The 23,831-nt window shown below is 46.7% G+C and overlaps 1 protein-coding gene across 4 annotated transcripts in view; it reads left to right on the top strand.

Annotated features, from left to right (window-relative positions):
• Positions 1–23,831, top strand: part of MYO7A (myosin VIIA) — a 274,560-nt gene that overhangs the window by 176,337 nt on the left and 74,392 nt on the right. For all 4 annotated transcript variants that reach the window (XM_033948255.1, XM_033948254.1, XM_033948252.1 and 1 more), the window contains 7 exons: positions 935–1,024; positions 6,384–6,511; positions 11,726–11,852; positions 13,610–13,729; positions 16,111–16,284; positions 19,394–19,621; positions 21,914–22,084. In XM_033948255.1, the coding sequence (XP_033804146.1) occupies positions 935–1,024; positions 6,384–6,511; positions 11,726–11,852; positions 13,610–13,729; positions 16,111–16,284; positions 19,394–19,621; positions 21,914–22,084 (1,038 nt within the window). The remainder of the gene's footprint in view (positions 1–934; positions 1,025–6,383; positions 6,512–11,725; positions 11,853–13,609; positions 13,730–16,110; positions 16,285–19,393; positions 19,622–21,913; positions 22,085–23,831) is intronic.

A 23,831-nucleotide genomic window follows, 5' to 3' on the forward strand; every position in this document is an offset into this window, starting at 1 on the left:
AGTTCCGGCCCTAGCTTTTCAATTTATACCCCTCACTTTCTGATTAGAGATCCTCTGTGTTCGTCCCAAGCTGTTTCGAATTCTGTCACTGTTCTACTCTCCACCACCTCTCTAGGGAGGGATTCCAGATATCCACCACCCTTTCTGTGAAGAAGAATTTCCTAACATTACTCTTGAGTCTATCACCCCCGCAATCTCAATTCATGCCCTCTCATTTTACCCTTTTCCCTTCTCTGGAAAAGATTAATACCTTTTAAATATTTAAACATCTGTATCATATCTCCCATGTCCCTCCTCCAGGTGTAGAGCAGTGGTTCCCAACCCTGTCCTGGAGGACCACCAACCAGTCGGGTTTTTGGGATAACCCTGATGAATATGCATGAGAGAAATTTGCATATCTTAGAGGTGACAGGCATGCATATTCATTAGGACTATCCCGAAAACCTGACTAGCTGGTGGTCCTCCAGGACAGGGTTGGGAACCACTGCTCTACACCTGGAGGAGGGACATAGGAGATATGATACAGATGTTTAAATATTTAAAAGGTATTAATCTTTTCCAGAGAAGGGAAAAGGGTAAAATGAGAGGTCATGAATTGAGATTGCGGGGGTGATATTTAGATCTTCCAGTCTCATCTTGTATGCCTCGTGGCTAAAACCCCTCACTTTGATAGCTTTTAGACGTGCAGGTAGTATAAAGAAATTAAATAATAAATCATATCCTCTAAGATAGGTGGCTTAGCAGGTAGTTGCCACCAACCTGTGACGTGTTGTTAATGCCACATATTAACCAATGATTTCCTAGCTCAGCTGATGATTTGGCAAAGAAGCCCATGCCTCTGAGATCCTAATAGCAGGATCTTTTAGGGGGGGGTTGTTGTTTTTTAATGTTTCAGTGTTCATATCTTCTATCTAACCTTTTCTCGCTCTTTCAGAGTGGCTATGTGGATGGACAGAAGAAGAACAGTGTACGACATAAACTTGTCTCCTTGACATTGAAGAAAAAATCTAAACTGACCGAAGAGGTGAGAAATGAAAGAATTATCTCAGTTTAGTTGCTTGTACAGTAAACCTTTTGAGCACTTTAAGACAGTTGGGTCCAACGAAGTATGGGTGTACCCTACTCTTCCCTCTAAGCCAGGGGTGTCAAAGTTCCACCTCGAGGGCCGCAAACCAGATCTATTAGCATACAATGAAAGCAGTGCATGCAAATAGATTTCATGCATATTCATTGGGGAAATCCTGAAAACCTGACTGGATTGCGGCCCTGGAGGAGGGACTTTGACACCCCTGTTCTATATGTTCCCTCTTTACCAGTGGTCTCAAATTCGCGGCCCGGGGGGCCATATGCTGCTCAACGGGAGTCCGCCACCTAAAATCCTGCCAGGTAGTGGCGTAGTAAGGGAGGGGGGAAGTTTACCCTGGGCGCCATCTTGGTGAGGGCTCAGGCACCCATCCACCTCCCCTCCCCCCTGCTCCTTCCCCCCACCCCCCTCTGCCGTGTGTGTGCACCGCTTCCCTTCCTCTCTACCTCTGTACTGTTCCTTCGGCTGTCGCACCAGTTTCAGCTCTTCATCTGACATCACTTCCTGGACCCGTACCTAGGAAGTGACATCGGAGGAAGAGCCAACACTGAGGCGACAGCAGGTTGGGGGGTTGCTGCCCGTGACAGGAACGTTAACAGAGGTACGGGGGAAGGGAAGCAGAGTGGGTGTAGCAGGAGATGGGGGGAGGAGAGGGTGGGGGTGGGGCGCCTCTCACCCTCGCTACCAGGGAAAGACTGCTGCCAGGGAAAGACAAGCTCTGCAAGATTCCAGGGAACTTGCTGGTCCCTAGTGATTGAAGACACAATATTGAAACACCAGCCACTACTGGCACCTTTGCAGTTGGAGGGCTTCCACTCAGCTTAGAGCAGTGGTCTCAAACTCACAGCCCGGTGGCCACATGCAGCCCGCCAGGTCCTATTTTGAGGCCCTCGGTATGTTTATCACAATCACAAAAGTAAAATAAAAGAGTTTCTTGATCATATGTCTCTTTAGCTATAAATGACAATATTATTATTAAGACTTAGCCAAAAGGAAAGATTTATGAACTATAAAGAGTTTTACCTCATGCAAAATTGTCATTTCTTTAATAAGACATTAACTATTTTTTCGGAAGCCCTCCAAGTACCTACAAATCCACAATGTGGCCCTGCAAAGGGTTGGAGTTTGAGACCACTCAGCGTAGAGGGAGCAGTGGTGTATTCCTGGAGATATCTGGAAACCTTGTTACACGGGAGTCCACTGCCTGCATAATAACTGCATGAAATAATGCAGCCTTTCTATGGTTTAAATTCTATGGTGAGTCCACTGGAGTCCTGCGAGACCTGCCCCCAGACATTCAAACTGTGAAGAGACAACAGCACATCTTGCAGTTAGAACACAGGTGGTGGATTCCCTCGAAGCTTCTAGGGTGGCTTGTCGAGGGGATCATTGCTACTGTTCAAGAATCTGAATTAGAGAAGACTGATGCAAAAAGAACCAACCTCCTTGATCTCGCTGATTCATTAGCACAAAGGAAGTGTAGCCGGCCACAAGAAGGAGCAATGCTTATTAGAAGGCCCAACATGGCTGCCTGGGCCAGGGGTCATCGATGAATGTCGCCATCAGGGTTTTATTTTCTCAGAACTAGCTAGCACAAAGTTCTGGTCATGAACTGGATAGTGTGTCGACACTCAGACTCGCAACATCCATCCGGTTTCATTTGACTGATTTATGAGCAGAGCTGTGCGCTAGCTGTTTTTGAAAAATCTCCCGATTGCGATGTTGATAGATGACCCCCTGATGAACACAAGTTTGCCGAAACACGGTCTGTGTCAGGGCTTCTAATAAACATTGCTCCTTCCGTACCCGGTTCACTTCTCGCGGCTGGCTACATGTCTTTTATGACGTGATTTTGTCTCCCTCTGCTTGTCTTCGGTGACTGTTCACCAGCACTAATCTGCACGTTTCCTTATTCTTTGATATACCGTTTATCAAACTGGTACCTAAACGGTTTACAATGGAACAAGTCTAAAAATAATTTTTAAATTAAAAATAAAATATAGGTAAGAAAATAATAAAAGAGGACTGGAAACAAAAGGAAGGAGGGACTTGGTAAGTTAATAAATTCAACGAGATTGAAAATAAAAATAAAGGGAGAAAAGTGGTGGATGGGATAAAGTTTGCTTCTAAAGAAGCGTTTTTGGCGAAGACCATGAAGAAGCTATGTGAATTCGATTTAAAGGAGTTTAGGTCAGAGGTTGTAAGCATCTTTGAAAAGGAAGCTCTTACATTTAAGCATCCCAGTCCCGGTCTTGGCAGCTGGGGAACAGACAGAGCTGCTGCCACTAATAATAATAACTTTATTTTTTATTCCGCCAACACCCGGCAAGTTCTAGGCGATTTACAGATAAGAAGAACTGGACAATCAGTGATAAAAATACAATGAGCAAAAGACATAGATATAATTGGATAGTTTTTAGACAGATAAGAATTTCTTAAACAAATACAGTATAATCTCGTTATAACAGACTCGCTTATAACGGAACCTCGCCTATAGCGGACGAGGTCTGCTGGCTCCTGCCGAGCGCCATTAAAAACATACAGGAAATCATTAGATATAGCGGTCTCGCATATAAAGGACTTTCGAATATAACGGACAACTATTGTGGTCCCGAGAGCCACTTTTAGATGTAATTTTCTTCGGCTATAACAGACAAGCGTGGCGTGCCGGTGATATAGTATCAAAATGCAACCCAGAAGAAAATGACAAGAGTATTTTTCTTTCCAGTACAGTATGACATAATGTTTTAGAACAGGAGTGTCAAAGTCCTTCTTCGAGGGCCACAATCCAGTCGGGTTTTCAGGATTTCCACAATGAATATGCATGAGATCTATTTGCATGCACTGCTTTCATTGTATGCTAATAGATCTCATGCATATTCATTGGGGAAATCCTGAAAACCCAACCGGATTGTGACCCTCAAGTAGAGACTTTGACACCCCTGCTTTAGAATATCTTTTAGTGTTCTGGTTTTGCAATCGTTTCGTGCCATACTAATGTTTTGCTGAGTTTTGTTATTATTTGTGCAGTGACTGTTGTTCATTGATTGAACGTTGTTTCAAGTTGTCCTAAATAAAGTTATTAAAAAAATGCAACTCTGGATATAACGGACCATTTTTCCAGGTCCCTTGAAGTCCGTTATAAGGAGATTATACTGCAGGTCTTTACTAATTTCCTGAAAGAACAGTATGATTCAGTTTGATGAATCAAATTATCTAGCCAAGATTGAGCTTTAGCCGCTTGAAAGGCCAAGGTTATATCAAAGAACTTCTTGTAACGGCAGTTTGCTAGATTCGGAAATATAAATAAGCTAGTACAACGAGTGAACTTGACGGGAAGGGGTAAAACGCGGACCTCATGGAGCTGATGGACCTCGCGGATCTAAAACCGCACGTCCTTAAAAATCTGAGGTCCGTGTCCGTGCCGCTTGTAGTTTCTGTCTCTTACAGACCTCTATGACCTTTTAACTCTGACGGATCCGTCTCAGCATAGGGAGGGAAAAGTATTAGGATCCGTCAAGTGGCACAGACACGGACCTCAGATTTTTAAAGACGTGCAGTTTTAGATCCGCGAGGTACATCAGGTCCGCGTTTTACCCCTTCCCGAACTTGACCGGTCTATACAATTCAAAATGAGAGATAAGGTAACGTGGAGATAACCCAGACAACAGTACGAGGGAAGCAGGAAAAGTAGCAAGTTGCAGAACTAAACCAGAGGTGGACATTAAAACTATTGTGTTGCCTCTTCCTTATTGCTGGCGCTGAATATCCAGGTATAAGAACATAAGAATTGCCACTGCTGGGTCAGACCGGTGGTCCATCGTGCCCTGCAGTCTGCTCACGCAGCGGCCCCTAGGTCAAAGACCAGTGCCCTAACTAAGACTAGCCCTACCTGCGTATGTTCCGGTGTAGCCTCCATTATCTATAGTCCAACGATACCCATCTGGGTAGTTTAGCTATTTTGCTGTCCTAAGCTACCTAGATAGGTATCGGATAACTCTCGCCTCCCCGCCAGGCTTCACCCTTTGGACTGCCCCGGCACTATTCAGAGAGCATCAGGGCAGTGTGCAAAAATTTTCAGTGGCATTATCCGATGATACCGCTGGAATCCCATGGATGGCCCCAGTCAGTGGGACTTTTGGATAGCTGAAGCTGCTCTCTGGATAAGTCCTTTTAAATGGTGGGCCGCAGATGTATTGTAGGCAGCCAATTCAATTACTTTTCCTGTCAGTAGGGCAGTTGACCATCTGACCCTGTTACTAAATAAAGTCTTTCAATGTGTATCAATTTAGGGTTAAGATCGCTTGTTAATTCCCTTTTTGACACCTCTCCCAACATCTCCCCCCCACCCCCCAAAAAAAAAGTGCCCCTGAAAATGACAGTCAGCAACTAGTGATTTTTAATATGGGATGATTGAATGAAATTCATGGTTTGGGGACACCGTTCCTCTTCCCTTAGACCAGGGGTGTCAAAGTCCCTCCTCGAGGGCCGGAATCCAGTCGGGTTTTCTGGATTTCCCCAATGAATATGCATTGAAAGCAGTGCATGCAAATAGATCTCATGCAGATTCATTGGGGAAATCCTGAAAACCCGACTGGATTCTGGCCCTCGAGGACCGACTTTGACACCTGTGCCTTAGACCATGAATCATGTTCTTCCATTGCATATGGTAGGTGACTAATTCCTCCCGGACAGCATCCCGCATATCCGCAGCAGGTCTCCAAGGTGAACAGCCTCTGGCATGGCCCTTGCGCTGTCCGCTCCTTAGCCAAAAGACCAAGTTCTGGCTGCAGCTCAGTAGTGCTAGACCCCCTAAGCAGGGCGATTGGAAATCTAAGACACACTGAATTTCTGCTCAGCCCCCTGAGGTTGCGGGTTCAAACCCAAGCTGCTCCTTGTGACCCTGGGCAAAGTCACTTAATCCCCCTCATTGCTCCAGGTACATTAGATAGATTGTGAGCCCACCAGGACAGACATGGAAAAATGCTTGAGTACCTGAAAAAATTCATGTAAACTGTTCTGAACTCCCCTGGGAGAACGGTATAGAAAATTGGCACTAACTGATCACATTCATTACTATATTTTTCAAATTATATATATAGTAAATAAGAAATTTCAAATAAGTTTAATCATAAACAAGGTAATATCAAACAAAATGGTCAAACTAATTTGTTTTTGTTAAATTGTCATGTGCAGTGACTAAATTTTTCAGAGGGGAAGTATTCTATGTCTGAATTATTTCTCTGCTTCTTCTTTCATGTAGTTTTGTTTCCCTTTCCTTCTTGCCTCCTGTGGCCAGGTAACGAAGAGACTTCATGACGGGGAGCCCACCCTGCAGGGAAACAGCATGCTAGAAGACCGGCCCACCTCCAACCTGGAGAAGCTCCATTTCATCATTGGCAATGGCATCCTCAGACCAGGATTAAGGTTAGAATTAATTTCATAGAAGCATAGACATAGAAACATGACGGCAGATAAAGGCCAAATGGCCCATCCAGTCTATCCATTTGCAGTATCTGCCATCTCCTCCTCTCCCTATTGGCTAAGGCTATTAACATTTGCATCTCCTCTTCCTATAGGCTAAGGCTCTTTCCACCTGCATTGTGAGGTCCTAGAGCTTTATGGTTATAGAAACATGATGGCAGATAAAGGCCAAATGGCCCATCCAGAGCATCCACTACCTCCTCCTCTCCCTATTGGCTAAGGCTCTTAACATTTGCATCTCCTCTTCCTATAGGCTAAGGCTCTTTACACCTGCATTGTGAGGTCCTAGAGCTTTATGGTTATAGAAACATGGTGGCAGATAAAGGCCAAATGGCCCATCCAGTCTGCCAATCCGCAGCATCCATTATCTCCTCCTCTCCCTATTGGCTAAGGCTCTTAACATTTGCATCTCCTCTTCCTATAGGCTAAGGCTCTTTACACCTGCATTGTGAGGTCATAGAGCTTTATGGTTATAGAAACATGATGGCAGATAAAGGCCAAATGGCCCATCCACAGCATCCACTATCTCTTCCTCTCCCTATTGGCTAAGGCTCTTAACATTTGCATCTCCTCTTCCTATAGGCTAAGGCTCTTTCCACCTGCATTGTGAGGTCATAGAGCTTTATGGTTATAGAAACATGATGGCAGATAAAGGCCAAATGGCCCATCTGCAGCATCCACCATCTCCTCCTCTCCCTATTGGCTAAGGCTCTTAACATTTGCATCTCCTCTTCCTATAGGCTAAGGCTCTTTCCACCTGCATTGTGAGGTCATAGAGCTTTATGGTTATAGAAACATCATGGCAGATAAAGGCCAAATGGCCCATCCAGTCTATCCATCTGCAGCATCCACCATCTCCTCCTCTCCCTATAGGCTAAGGCTCTTTACACCTGCATTGTGATGACAAAGAACTTTATGGTTATAGAAACAGACACAAAACTTTTGTGGACACAGACATAATAAATCACTTCTGTCAATAAAAAGATGCACTGTTATAAGTATGATTGGAACCTCATACACACAAACATAACTGAGACTTGTATGAATAACAATAAACAAAGTGGAGAAAACCAGACCTCAGTACTTCGGTTCATAACACACAAGGCATTTCTCTAGAACCTCTATCATCACTGATCTGTAAAAAGAACTCCATAACAAAAATAATAATCATTCACATATAAAATTTCTGTTTCTTCAGTATGTCTTATTTTTCATATGAGGTCCACAACAATACATTTGAAAAACAGATGGCAACAAAAGGAAAAATGGAGAAGTCAACTGAAAACTATCATGACAATGCAATCAGTTACTATTTAGCTTGCACCCAAAAAAACATAGTTTGCTTATCTTTCTAAGCGTTTCTTCTTGGCTTCTAATCACTGGGTCAGGCCATCCAAACGTTTCCCGATAGGGGTCCACCTGTTTCACTTCTCCAAAGGACTGCCTCAGGGGAGATTCTGTCAGTTCTTCCTCCGTCCTGACAAAAAAAAGTAACTGAATTCTTCAAGATGGCCTGTCGGGAAACATTTGGATGGCTTGTCCTTGTCCCATTCCTGTAAGCTCTGCCTTAACCGCACAAGCCTCGAACACTTATGATTTTAAAGTGTTGGAGGCTTGTGCAGATGAGGACAGAACTTGCAGGAAACGGGTAGAGACAGGAAAAGAACTCGCAGGAAAATGAGTTCTTATGGGGATGGGGCAAAATTTGTCCCTGTGTCATTCTCTAGTTGATAGTTGCAGCTTGGGACAGTGGATTACAGACAAGATGGCTCACAACAAGCATAGAAAAAAAAAAAACATGGTACAACCGAAAAAAGAGCTGGGAACGGCTATTTATCTTGTAGCTGGTTGTGACGCGCAGATGGTGGAAATTTCTATATGGAAAGGCACAATAAGTTGGCACATCTCATTCTTTGGAAACTTTGGAAATGTTATAATATCACTGTACTGGAAAAGCATTGGCATCGTAGCCCTAAGAAAATTGTGGTGATTGAAGAGATTTTGATAACCTTGGACATCCCCGTCTGACCAATAAATTACTGGATGCAAAAGAGAAAACACTAGAACGGCATTAAGCACCGAGGTGGCTCCAAACCTTTAGCACCGTTTATAGAATAGCACGTCCAAGTGTTTCCTACTGGTACCCCTTCATTCCCTTACGTTCCTATAGATCCTCACACTTGAGCCTTTTACTAATCTCATTTCGACAGTAGATATGGCTGGATTCCATTGGGCAATCTTGCTTTAAAGTCAGTGGCAACCATTCGTTGGAATGCCCTACCTACTGTTCTTCAGCTAGAAAAATCCTGTGAGAAATTCAAAATCAGATTTTTTTTTTTTTGAGGGATTATCCCTAAGGTGGACGATTAGGTTTACTCCCTGCCCTTCAGCCATGATCTCTCTGCACGAAATATAGGGCTCCTTTTACGAAGGCCCGTTAGCGGTTTAACGCATGTAATAGCGCGCGCTAAACTGCCGGACGCGCTAGCCTCTACCGCCTCCTCTTGAGCAGGCCAGCGCGTGATGAAGAGTCGCGCGCGTTAAACCCGCTAGCGCGGCTTCGTAAAAGGAGCCCTTAATGCCCACTCCTGTTTGCGTGCATAAGGTCTGAGGCATATGAACCAAATTCTGACTGAATCGTAACCATCCTGTGATGGATTTCTTCGCCCAGGACACCTTGTCGTGCCAGACACGGTGAATTGGTCTCTGCTTATTGTTGTTTGTGCGATCCTGAGGCCTGGGACATTAGACAAGATTTTCATTTATTTATTTATTTATTTTTAGGCCTATGCCCTGGGTTATCAACTCTGTAGTAGAGAGTTGCACGGGGACAGAAATCCCACCCATCCCCGCCCGTCACCACCAGTATTCTCTCCGTCCCCACCCAATCCCGCCTGGATCCTCTCCGTCCCCACCCGACCCCGTCAGGATCCTCTCCATCCCCCACCCGTCCCCGTCAGAATCCTCTCCGTCCCCACCCGTCCTTGTCAGGATCCTCAACGTCCCCACCAGGATCCTCTCCGTCCCCACCCGTCCCCGCCAGGATCCTCTCCGTCCCCACCCGTCCCCGCCAGGATCCTCTCCATCCCCCACCCGTCCCCGCCAGGATCCTCTCTGTCCCCGCCAGGATCCTCTCCGTCCCCACCCAACCCCGTCAGGATCCTCTCCATCCCCCACCCGTCCCCGCCAGGATCCTCTCCGTCCCCGCCCATCCCCGCAAGGAATTACCTCCATCCCCGCCCATCCCCATAAAAAGCAGCAATTACTTCTGACAGGATCATCAATTCCACAGTTTCTTTTGTGTTTGCGCTGCTGTTTTCCTTGTGGAATCTCTTTGGTGGAACCCTTTTTTTTTGTTTTCTGTTCATGTAATTAACTTATAAACCCCCTCTTTTACTAAGGCTGACGTGTCCATTATATTATATGGCCGAACCCTGCTTCCAAAGCCTTCCATCCCCGTGGGAGTCCCTTGGGCCAGAGGGGGATCCCCGTGGTAGTCCCGTGGGCCAGAGGGGGGGTCCCCATGGGAGTCCCATGGGTTAGGGGGGATTCCCGCGATCCCCGTTCCTGTGCAGACCTCTACTCTGTAGGCACAACACTGGTCTGATACTATCCTGGCCTGTGTTTTGTCCATCAGCACCTTAGCCATTGTTCATAAACTTTTTCATGTGGACACTGGTACTTGATTAGTTCTGAGGGAATTCATGTGACTAACTCCTCCATTATCCAATCAGAGAACTGTTTACACATGATTCAATACCTGGCATATAACCACGGACTCATAAGAATTTTATGAGCGTCAGAGCCAATACCGCTGTGGACAGTGATTTAAAAAAAAGCCTAACGCCGATTCATAAAATGTGTGTGGGGGGAGTGGGGAGGGTGTGTGTGGGGGGTGTCAATGCACTGTGAATAGGTTATGCAATACTAATTACTCACAAACCCCCCCCCCAAATAAAACAGATTTTTCAGTTTTAGTGACAGTCCTCCAGAAGCCCAATAAAAAAGACATCTTCAGGCTCCAAATCAGCATTGCCGTATCTTGACGAGTAGGTAGAGAGGATTGTTCCAATTGGAGCACCTGCCCAATTTGCAAGCCTGCAGCCGAGTTAGGGAGCTCCCCCTGAGCACTCTCTGAAAGGGAACTGATTAGGAAAACCAAAGGTGGGGGAGGCAAAGTTTGGTCAGGGGAGCTTAATGAAACTTCTGAATCCATTGGAGGCCCACTAACCATCTTGGAGCTTGGCTTGAAATGCCTGTCCATGGGACTCACCACCTCAGAGGAAGAGGACACTAGCTATTTATTCTAGATCGTCCATTATCCTGCACTTTTCCAAGCAAAACTACAAAAAAGATGTTTAAAAAGTAGCTCACCAAATCAACAGAGCATCCTAAGTTTTCCTTTGTCTCCTTAGGGCTCCAGAAAGGCATACCCTTGGACCATCACTTTTTGGCCAAACCCTGCAGACATACCCTGCAACCATGTGCTACAGGGACTGATCCCAGAAGATGTCGTCAATGGGGTTAGCCTCCCAGGTCAAGATGGAATACAGTCAAAGTTTCCCCCAATAGGACCACTGTAAATGCTGATACTCATAACACCATCTCTCTTTCTGATACCAGATTCAAATAGGAATTCACCACAATTAGAAGAACATAAGAATAGTCTTATTAGGTCAGACTAATGGTCCATTAAGCCCAGTAGCCCATTCTCAAGGTGACCAATCCAGGTCACTAGTACCTGGCCAATTCCCAAAGAGTAGCAACATTCCATACAGAATCCCACAAAATAACAAGATTCCGGAATACCAGAGAGTAACCAGATTCTAGAATCCCAAAGAGTAGGAACATTCCATGCAGAATAGCAAGATTCCAGAATCTCAGAGAGTAACAAGATTCTAGAACTCCAAAGAGTAGCAACATTCCATGCTACCGATCCAGGGCAAGCAGTGGCTTCCCCCATGTCTTTCTCAATAACAGACTATGGACTTTTCCTCCAGGAAATTGTCCAAACCTTTCATATAACCAGCTACACTATCCGCTCTTACCACAACCTCTAGCAATGCGTTCTAGAGCTTAACTATTCTCTGAGTGAAAAAATATGTCCTCCTATTGATTTTCTTTATTGTTAATGGTATTGAACTTTATTTTATACAGGGATGAAATTTACTGCCAAATCTCCAAACAGCTTACTCAGAATCCCTCAAAAAGTAGCCATGCCAGAGGCTGGATCCTTATGTCTCTTTGCGTGGGATGCTTTGCTCCCTCAGAGAAGTTTGTCAAGGTAAGACATGGGAGTTTTCAGGGCCAGCCATGGCACTAGGCAGAATAGATGTCCGCCTACGGTGGCAGAATTTGAGGGGTGGCAGTGCAGCTCCAACATATGCAAGAACCTTCCCTCTGCTGCCACCACCTTCATGTCCTCCCAAGCTCAACCCAAAACTTTAAAAAAGAGTGATTTCAAAAGGCGAATTAAATTACATGTACAAGCTTTTCCTAGTTGAGAATTGTGACAGTTCATTCAGACCAGTGCTCCCAGGTGTAATATGTGATTAGACTTTGATATTTTTGTTAGACTATTGCTTTAAATCAGCGGTCAAACTCCAACCCTTTGCAGGGCCACATTTTGGACTTGGAGGTCCTTGGAGGGCCTCAGAAAAAAATAGTTAATGTCTTATTAAAGAAATGACAATTTTGCATGAGGTAAAACTCTTTATAGTTTATAAATCTTTCCTTTTGGCTAAGTAATAAAGTAATATAGAAACATAGTGACATGATGGCAGATAAAAGACTAAATGGCCCATCCACAGCATCCACTATCTCCTCCTCTCCCTATTGGCTAAGGCTCTTAACATTTGCATCTCCTCTTCCTATAGGCCAGTGATCTCCAACTCCAACCCTTTGCAGGGCCACATTTTGGACTTGGAGGTCCTTGGAGGGCCTCAGAAAAAAATAGTTAATGTCTTATTAAAGAAATGACAATTTTGCATGAGGTAAAACTCTTTATAGTTTATAAATCTTTCCTTTTGGCTAAGTCTTGATAATAATATTGTCATTTATAGCTAAAGAGACATTTGATCAAGAAACTGTTTTATTTGACTTTTGTGATTATAATAAACATACCAAGGGCCTCAAAATAGGACCTGGCGGGCCGCACTTGGCGAGTTTGAGACCACTGCTTTAAGGGCTCCTTTTACTAAGCTGCGCTAGTGGTTTTAGCACGCACAGCAATGCCAATGCCTCCATTGAGCTGATGTTAGTTTTTCCGCGTATCGCGGGGGGGGGGGGGGGCAGCGAGCGCTAAAAACGCTACCGCAGCTTAATAAAAGGAGGCCTAAATGTATGTGACTGTTGTTTTATTTTATGTTGTAACCTGCCCAGATTTTGGAGATAGTTACATTCTGCACTAATTTTAAATAAATTAATCCAGGCCTGCGCTCGAGCACTACCTTGTCCTGCCCTCCGACAGGCTTTCTGTAGGAAGGGATGGGACGCAGGAGTGCATCAGCGTTCACTTTTTTTTTAAGCATTGGGGCCGGCACGGAAAAGGGTAGGGGGCAGTGGTGGCAGGCTGGATGTGAGATGGAGGTAGGAAAGCGAAGGGAAAGGGAGAGGAAATGAGATGTTGACCACAGGGGGGCAGTGGGAGAAGGAAAAAATATCCATTTTTTTGGGGGGGGTGAGAGAGAGAGTAGGGGCGATGCTGGCCACTCTCTCATTAGTTTGATCCATGGTCCTCCTCCCCTGATTTTTCAGCAAGATTGCTGATCCTCTTACACTCATCTCTTCTGGGGGTGGGGGGTTAAAAACTCATATGATGGATTAAACCACTCCTTTCCAGGGTAGATATACTAAACTAAACTAAACCTGAAAAGTAAGAATCAATGTATATTTGAATACTTCAGTCAAAGTACAGTGAGGAACGCATTACAAAACGTAATCCTCCTTTTATCAAGCTGGGTTTCGATTGGTACAAGATGTTCTAAAAAAAAAAGGATTACAAAGACAGGTATTTTATTCCTCTGTCTGTCTTACCAACAGTATTTAAGAAACTTCATCAATGGGGGGCCCCCAGGTTATGCCCCCTACTGTGAGGAGAGGCTCAGGAGAACCTTTGCCAATGGAACCAGGACACAGCCTCCAAGTTGGTTAGAATTACAGGTAAAGTATTCACCGATGCCACATTGGCAACATATTGGTAAGGCCGTGGCCCTGCCACCCACTTCATTGTGCTGTCTATGTTACCCGATGTCCAGGAAAACCCGGAAATGTCCTGGTTGCCCGAAAGGATTTCCGGACCCGGCAGCTTCTCTGGGTTTTGGAAAGCCTGAGCTCAGGGCCGCGTCGGGGGAGGGGGGAGGGGTCTTCTGAGCATTCCAGGAACATTACAGAGGTACAGGGGAAGGGAAGCAGTGCGCAGTGGAGAGGCAGGGGGCAGAGAGGAGAACGGATGCCACGCCTCTACCAGGACGGTGCCCAGGACGGGCCCCCTCCCCCCCTTAGCAAGCCACTGGCTTATACTGAGATACAGTTGACCAGATAAAAATATCCAGATAAATTTCACATAGCCCTCAGGCATGACCAAATTTTTCCAGCTCTGCTCTTCAGTGCTGTCCCTCCAGACTCACCACTTCTAGCACCCCCTCTTGGTGGCTAGGTCAAATCTAAAGGTTATGAGGGGGGGGATTAAGAAATCAAAGATTTGCCCAGGTAAGTCCTAAATTTACCCAGCAAATCTTTTGATTACTGATATTTTTATTTATAGCCTATAAAATGTTTCTCCTTTGCTGTTTTGTATTTGTCTGTATCATTTAATGTGATTTTGTATGTGATTTTGTATGTGATCTTTGTTCCTCGCTTAGATTTGTGGATAAGCGGGTAATAAATAATTTTAAATAAAATACTGAGTGGCGTGGAAAAGGTAGATGTGAATCGCTTGTTTACTCTTTCCAAAAATACTAGGATTAGGGGGCTTGCGATGAACCTACTAAGTAGTAGATTTAAAACAAACTGGAGAATTCATCGTCAGAGAATGCAGTAACAGCAGTTAGCTTAGCAGGGTTTGAAAAAGGTTTGGCTAACTTCCTAAAAGAAAAGTCCATAAGCCGTTATTAAGATGGATAAGCAGCATAAAACCTGTTTTAATCTTTAGGATCTTGCCAGGTACTTTTGACCTGGGTTGGCCACTGTTGGAAACAGGATAAGAGGCTTGATGGATCTTTGGTAATTCTTAGGTTCTTATGTGAGCCAAGTGTAGGATAATTAAGCCATTGTGACATCACTGCTGAGGCTGGCTCTTAGGCATTGGTGGAATGAGGCATTATGACATCACAATCTCAGCTCTGGAATGTTGCTACTCTTTGGGTTTCTGCCAGGTACTTGTGGCCTGGGTTGGCCACTGTTGGAAACAGGATTCTGGGCTTGATGGACCTTCGGTCTGTCCCAATATAGCAGCTTTTAAGTGCTTATGTTCTTATTGTCCAATAAGCTCAAACAATGCAGTGTATGGAGAGGGCAGGGTCCCTGGCATAAAGGGAGGAGCTAGCATCGTGGGGAGTGTGTGGCGTAGTGGTTAGAGCTACTGCCTCAGCAACCTGAGGCTGGGGGTTCAAAGCCTGTGCTGCTCCTTGTGACCCTGGGCAAGTCACTCAATCCCCCATTGCCCCAGATACATTAGACAGACTGTGAACGCACCCAGACAGATAGAGAAAAATGCTTGAGTACATGAATATAAACCACTTAGGCCAGGGGAAAATCTGGCAACCCTATATTTATACTGTATATTTAGTGGGACATCAATAAATTAACAAATAGCACAAAATCCAAGCCCAAGGAACGTTCCAAGCCCCCCCCCAAAATACATTACATTAGTGACTTCTATTCCGCCTGTACCTTGCAGTTCTAAGCGGATTACAGTATAATATAGCTGGACATTGCCAGGAAGTTACAAACAACAGTGTAAGATAGCTGGACATTGCCAGGAAGTTACAAACAACAGTATAAGATAGCTGGACATTGCCAGGAAGTTACAAACAACAGTGTAAGATAGCTGGACATTGCCAGGAAGTTACAAACAACAGTGTAAGATAGCTGGACATTGCCAGGAAGTTACAAACAACAGTGTAAGATAGCTGGACATTGCCAGGAAGTTACAAATAACAGTATAAGATAGCTGGACATTGCCAGGAAGTTACAAACAACAGTGTAAGATAGCTGGACATTGCCAGGAAGTTACAAACAACAGTGTAAGATAGCTGGACATTTCCAGGAAGTTACAAATAACAGTGTAAGATAGCTGGACATTTCCAGGAAGTTACAAATAACAGTATAATATAGCTGGACATTTCCAGGAAGTTGCCATTTAGGGGACGCTTATACAGTGGATGCAGGGGAATTACAGATTAGGGGCGTTGAATAGTAAGGCAAAGGGGAGAGTTTAGGATCACTAGAAGGGAAGAAGAGGTTTAGGGTTTGCCAAACTAGGCACTTTTGGCCAAGAGAACGAGCGCTTCTCATGTAAATCTTTCTTTCAATATATCTAGGCTACAAAGTCCAAGAAGCCAATCATGTTGCCTGTTACATTTATGGACGGAACAACAAAGACCCTTCTCACAGACTCCGCAACCACTGCCAAAGAGCTCTGCAATTCCCTGGCAGATAAGGTCAACTTGAAGGACAGATTTGGGTTCTCCCTCTACATTGCGCTCTTTGATAAGGTAACGTTTAACTCCTTCATGGTCCCTCCCGTCTTCCTTCCCCCCCCCTTTCTTTCTCTACAACAGTGTCCCGCAAACTTTGCTAAGCCGCAGCATGCTTGACGTAGTGGCTGCGGCGAGAGGCATCTGGAAGTGCGTGGACGTTGACGCGATGATGTCATGGCCATGCGTGATGTCATCACATCCATACATCCACGAAAGCCAGGAGGGAGGGAGGTGCCGGCAGGGATGACGCATGGCGAGAAGGAGAGGCGCTGGCTGATTGCTTTCAGGATGTAGGTAGTCAGCCGGCACCAACGCTTCTCCTGCTCCCCAGCATCTCGCGGCACACTTGAAATCTCAGGAGGCACACAGTTTGTAATGCACTGCTGTACAATATCATAAAATGAGGCAGGAAAGGATCTTCATATAATATACCCCCCCCCACACACACACACACACACGCACACACAATATTCAGCTGCAGTGATCAGGCTTAGATTTAAATGCTGTTGCTGTGTTTTTTATACCTGGGAATTGAGCGCTGGAATCTGGATACTGAGTGATACTGGATATTCAGGTATAAATTGGCCACCGGCAGGTACCGTATTGTCTCGTGTATAATGCACACTTATTTTCCATTCGAAGAAATGTTTAACTCTGGGTGCGTATGATACATAGGTATACATGTCGTGATAACTGGGCTCGGTCAGACGGTGTTGAATTACCTATGGCATTACTTTAACGCATTATATTGTATAAATTACAAATGTTAAAGCAGGGGTAGGGAACTCCGGTCCTCGAGAGCTGCATTCCAGTCGGGTTTTCAGGATTTCCCCAATGAATATGCATTGAAAGCAGTGCATGAAATAGATCTCATGCGTATTCATTGGGGAAATCCTGAAAACCCGACTGGAATGCAGCTCTCGAGGACCGGAGTTCCCTACCCCTGCTTTAACGTTTGTAATTTATACAATATAATGTCTAGAACTCATATCTAACACTTACAGGTAGTTCAATGTGTTTCGAATTTAAATTCCTTATCCAGTAATCGTAGCACTTGTCAAAGATTTAACATATATAGCTTATGCCAGTGGTTCCCAACCCTATCCTGGAGGACCACCACGCAGAGTCGGGTTTTCAGGCTAGCCCTAATGAATATGTATGGAGCAGATTTGCATGCCTGCCACTTCAATTATATGCAAATCTCTCTCATGCATATTCATTAGGGTTAGCCTGAAAACCCGACTGGCCTGGTGGTCCTCCAGGACAGGGTTGGGAACCACTGGCTTATGCTGTGCCGCATTTACATTAAAGCACGGGTCTCAAAGTCCCTCCTTGAGGGCCGCAATCCAGTCGGGTTTTCAGGATTTCCCCAATGAATATGCATGAGATCTATTTGCATGCACTGCTTTCAATGCATATTCATTGGGGAAATCCTGAAAACCCGACTGGATTGCGGCCCTCAAGGAGGGGCTTTGAGATCCCTGCATTAAAGGGACATCGACAATTATGCCTGTGCATTATACATAGGTATAAAGTTTTTTGTATTACATTATTTTTAAAAAGTCGAGGTGCGCATTATACACGGCAGTGCATTATACACGAGATAATACGGTATTTGGGAATCTGCGGTATTCAGACAGGTTCCCAGGTAACAAAATCAGATAAACTTAGTACAGCCTTTTTGCCGTCTTAACTTTAACTTAGACTCTATCTTCAGTCTTCCCCAGAACTACCTGGATAGTGAAGGGACAGCAAAGAAGAATTTTCAGCTGATGTAGCCTCAGTGAGCAGGACTTATTTGGATAGGAGAGTATACGATACATACTCATATATCAAGGAGGTTATTTTAAAAACTCTGTTCTTGTTTTGGGTGTCTGAAAGTTGGCATTTAGGTGTCCACATTGCATAGATGTACAAAGGCAGGATATAGACAACTAGCATCCAGCAGAACATCCATATGGCAAAAGGGCATGGCCTGGGCATGTTTGGGGCAGGATGTCCATTGCCAATTACAGCAAAGCAACGGACATCTATGTCTATAAAGATGGCTGATGATACAGTAGACTCTCAGTTATCCAGCACCCATGGGGATTGGGAGACGACAGATAACTGTAGATTCTGGTTGCTTGAGAGTTACATCAATAAGGCTCCCCACCTCCCCTTTCTGGTCGGAGTCACTCCCTCTTCCTCATCCCCCCACCTAGGGTTACCAAACGTCCGGACTTTCCCGGACATGTCCTCCTTCTGAGGCACTTTGTCCGGGTCTTGAAAAGCTGTGTCGGGCAGGGAGGACGTCCTCGCATGCGCGGCCAGAACGCAATGACATCATGTACGTGTGCGTGCGCATGGCGAAATCACCTTGTGTCCGCACATGCGTGGACTTCCTCCCTGCCTGACAAGAGTAGGCAGTAGGGGTGGGGCTAGGGTGGGGTGGGTGTAACTAGGCGGGCCTGGGGGCGGGGTCCAGATTTTCCAAATGGAAAATCTGCCAACCCTACCCCCACCCCTAATTGTAGGTCCAGCATCTTTTCCTCCGTTCCCACCCTCTTTCTGTTCTGGGTCACTTTATCTCCTCCCCCCCCCACCTCACACACACTGCCATCAGGATGGTTAGAAATGGCTGCTTTATATGGTTCATAGACATAATCGCGGAAGACAAAGGCACGCGCCGACAACTGAGCGCAAGACGGAGGCGCGCGCCGAAGAAAATTACTGTTTTTAGGGGCTCCGACGGGGGTTTTGTTGGGGAGCCCCCCCACTTTACTTAATACAGATCGCGGCGGCGGCGTGGGGGGTTTGGGGGGTTGTAACCCTCCACATTTTACTGTAAGCTTCACTTTTTCCCTAAAAACAGGGAAAAGGTGAAGTTTTCAGTAAAATGTGGGGGGTTACAACCCCCCAAACCCCCCCCAACGCCCCCCCAACGCGGCGCAATCTGTATTAAGTAAAGTGGGGGGTTCCCCCCCACGTCCCCCCCGTCAGAGCCCCTAAAAACAGTAATTTTCTTCAGTGCGCGCCTCCGCGCTGCGCCCAGTTGTCTGCGCGTGCCTTTGTCCTGGCGCGCGTTTGACCTGACACCGCTTTATATAGCATAATTGTAACATGCTTCATCCCCATATTACAGGTCTCATCTTTGGGGAGTGGCAGTGACCACGTGATGGATGCCGTCTCTCAGTGCGAGCAGTATGCCAAGGAGCAGGGGGCGCAGGAGCGAAATGCGCCGTGGAGGCTCTTTTTCAGAAAGGAGATCTTCACCCCCTGGCACAATCCGGCAGAGGATAATGTGGCCACCAACCTCATTTATCAACAAATAGTCAGGGGGGTGAAGTTTGGAGAGTACAGGTGCGATAAGGTGAGTTACTTTTCGGGGGCCCATTTGATAGTGGCTCCCTACGCTCTTCAGCCATCTTCGTCAGTGTCTCGCAAACTTTCCGGCCGGTGGCACACTCTGTTCAGCGCCCCGGCCGGAAGGCACCCGGAAGTGCGCGGAGGCCCATCTGGCCATGACCTGCTTCGGTGGAGGGATCTGAGAGGTGCAGGGAGAGGAGGAGAGACCCCGGCTAGGAGGAGAGTCATCTGTGCCGGCTGACTCCCTACAGGACGTGACACTCGGACTAGAGGTCTGCACGGGAACGAGGATCGCGGGAACCCCACGGGTCCCACGGGAATCCCCCCTAACCAACGAGACTCCCACGGGGACCCCCCTCTGGCCCACGGGACTACCACAGGGATCCCCCTCTAGCCAACGGGACTCCCACGGGGATGGAAGGCTTTGGAAGCAAGGTTCGTCCATATAATATAATGGACATGTCAGTCTTAGTAAAAGAGGGTTCCACCAAAGAGATTCCACAAGGAAAACAGCAGCGCAAACACAAAAGAAACTGTGGAATTGATGATCCTGTCAGAAGTAATTGCTGCTTTTTATGGGGATGGGCGGGGATGGAGGTAATTCCTTGCGGGGATGGGTGGAGACAGAGAGGATCCTGACGGGGACGGGCGGGGACGGAGAGGATCCTGGCGGGGATGGGCAGGGACGGAGAGGATACTGACGGGGACGGGTGGGGACGGAGAGGATCCTGGCGGGGACGGTGGGGACGGAGAGGATCCTGGCGGGGATGGGCGGGGTCGGAGAGGATCCTGACGGGGATGGGCGGGGACGGAGAGGATCCTGACGGGGATGGGCGGGGACAGAGAGGATCCTGACGGGGATGGGCGGGGACGGAGAGGATCCTGGCGGGGACGGGCGGGGACGGAGAGGATCCTGACGGGGACGGGCGGGGACAGAGAGGATCCTGACAGGGAAGGGCGGGGACGGAGAGGATCCTGACGGGGACGGGTGGGGACAGAGAGGATCCTGACGGGGACGAGTGGGGACGGAGAGGATCCTGGCCTTGACGGGCGGGGACGGAGAGGATCCTAGCGGGGATGGGTGGGGATGGAGAGAATCCTGGCGGGGAAGGGCGGGGACGGAAAGGATCCTGGCGGGGACGGGCGGGGACGGAGAGGATCCTGGTGGGGTTCGGGCGGGGACGGAGAGGATCCTGGTGGGGATGGGCGGGGACAGAGAGGATCCTGGCGGGGATGGGCGGGGACGGAGATGATCCTGACGGGGAAGGGCGGGGACGGAAAGGATCCTGGCGGGGACGGGCGGGGACGGAGAGGATCCTGGTGGGGTTCGGGCGGGGACGGAGAGGATCCTGGTGGGGATGGGCGGGGACAGAGAGGATCCTGGCGGGGATGGGCGGGGACGGAGATGATCCTGACGGGGAAGGGCGGGGACGGAGAGGGTACTGACGGGGACGGGTGGGGACGGAGAGGATCCTGGCGGGGACGGTGGGGACGGAGAGGATCCTGGCGGGGATGGGCGGGGTCGGAGAGGATCCTGACGGGGATGGGCGGGGACGGAGAGGATCCTGACGGGGATGGGCGGGGACAGAGAGGATCCTGGCGGGGACGGGCGGGGTTGGAGAGGATCCTGGCGGGGAGGGGCGGGGACGGAGAGGATCTTGATGGGGACGGGCGGGGACGGAGAGGATCCTGACGGGGAAGGGCGGGGACGGAGAGGATCCTGACGAGGATGGGCGGGGACAGAGAGGATCCTGACGGGGACAGGTGGGGACGGAGAGGATCCTGGCCGTGACGGGCGGGGACGGAGAGGATCCTAGCGGGGATGGGTGGGGACGGAGAGAATCCTGGCGGGGAAGGGCGGGGACGGAAAGGATCCTGGCGGGGACAGACGGGGTGGGTGGGATTTCTGTCCACGCGCAACTCTCTAACTCGGACCCATCCCCTCTCCTCTTGCCCCTGATCTTACTGGGCATGAGGAGTTAGAGCTGCCCAGTCCCCAGTTGCTCTTACTGTTGCCGCTTTAGAAATATCTAGGGTTACCAGACTTCCAGATTTCCCCCAGACATAACCCCCTTTTCGAGGACGTGTCCAGACGGCTTTTCAAAACCTGGCACTTTGTCTGGGCTTTGAAAAGCTTCCTCGAAATTGCGTCGGGCAGGAGGGTATCTGCAAAGTTTTGAGAATCCACCCTAGGAGAAATAGATGTGGCGTTTTCTAGTGATGGGGGCTTCCCCCTCCCCCCACTGAGAAAAGCATTTCAGTCTGGATTACTTTGAGCAGTCTTTCATTTCTTTAGGAAGAAGAGCTTGCCGAGCAGGCCTCCCAGCAATACTATGTGGACTATGGGTCAGAGTTGGTACTGGAGAGATTGCTCAGCTTAATCCCGTCATACATCCCTGACCGAGAGATGACAGCTTCTAAGACTATAGAGAAATGGGCTCAGCTGATTATAGCTGCACACAAAAAGGTAAGGTGGAGATTATAGAATGACATGGGGGACAGATTTTCCCCGTCCCTGCGGGAACTCATTTTCCCGTCCTGCCCCCACGAGTTCTTTTCCCCGTCCCTGCCCCATTCCTGCAAGCTCCGTCCTCATCTGCACAAGCCTCAAACATTTTCAAATCACAAGTAGCAACATTCTAGAGCTCAGATTGTGATGTCATAATGCCTCATTCCACCAATGCCTAAGCTCCGTCCTCATCTGCACAAGCCTCAAACACTTTAAAATCCTAAGTAGCAACATTCTAGAGCTCAGACAGTGATGTCATAATGCCTCATTCCACCAATGCCTAAGCTCCGTCCTCATCTGCACAAGCCTCAAACACTTTAAAATCATAGTGTTCGAGGCTTGTGCAGTTAAAGAAGAGCTTACAGGAATGGGGCAGGGACAGCGACAAAACTAGGGTGGACGGAGAGGGGAAATTGAGTTCCTGCGGGGACGGGGAAAAATTTGTCCCTGTGTCATTCTCTAGTGGAGATATCACTTAATGTATCTTATACGAGACAAGTCCTTTGAACACATGGGTCATGTGTAATCAATTTTAGCATCTTCTCTTGGGTCTTCCTCATGTATTTTTTTCTTCACTAAGGGAAAAACTTTAAAGGATCCTTTTACTAAGGTGCGCTAACTGAAGCCCATAGGTAAGCAATAGACTTCCTAGCATTTATCATATGCTAAATCTGTTAATCCATCTTTGTAAATGGACCCCTAAGGAAAAACAAAACAAAGAAACTCGAAAATTATTCCTTGGAAATGTATATAGACAGAAAGGGGTCCTTTTATTAAGGCGCACTAAATCGGTTAGTGCACCTTAAGAAAAGGTCCCCAAAGGTATACAGGAGTGAAACAAATGCCAAAAGAACCCTTTAAATTGGGAAGTCAAATTTCACTTATGGATTTTACACAATCTATTAATAGAATTCCAAAAGTTATTTCGGGTTCTATTTGGAGGGAATGTTCATTTAGAGTCTTACATAGAGCTTATTTTTCACAAATTCAAGCTTTTCATGCCGGTTTAATTAATACCCCAATTTGTATTAAGTGTAATAAGGATCCTGGTACTTTAACTCATGCTTTTTGGTCATGCCCTTTAATTAGGTCATTCTGGTCTGCCATCCTGTTATTTTTAGGCTCAATATGGGGTTGTTCTGTTGTAGATTCATCAAGGAGAGTAATTTTTGGGAAAGCTGCGGCTTGTGGGGGTTTTTGGTAAAAAGAAGTGTCTCTTATTTCAAAAGACGTGTATAATAGGACATAAATGTATTATGCAATTTTGGTTATCAAAAGAAGCTCCTAGTTTTTGGCATTGGAGGAATCAATTTCATCGTCTATTGTTATTTGAGACTTGGGAAGTTAGGCGTTCGGCTAGGAAAATTCGTATGTTTATGGAAATTTGGGGTCCGTATATTCAGAATCTTTCAACTAAGGCAAGAAGTTTAATTCTTAATGATTTACATTGAAGCTATGATTATTTATCTAAAATTCCAGTTCTTTACTTTTATTATTCTTTATTTTTGTCAACTTTCTTTGGGTTGGGGGGGGGGGGGTTAGTATGATTCTTTCAATAAAAAAGTTAAAAACTAAATTTGGGGGGAGGATAGGGGGGAGAGGTCAATAGGGAAAGGGGGTAGGAATTAGGGGGAGGGTATTGAGAGATTTAATGGGTATTATGGAAATATATTTTGAAGAAATGAAAGATATTTGATGGAAATTA

Source organism: Geotrypetes seraphini, chromosome 6 (assembly GCF_902459505.1).
Source record: "Geotrypetes seraphini chromosome 6, aGeoSer1.1, whole genome shotgun sequence".
NCBI classification, from domain to species: Eukaryota; Metazoa; Chordata; class Amphibia; order Gymnophiona; family Dermophiidae; genus Geotrypetes; species Geotrypetes seraphini.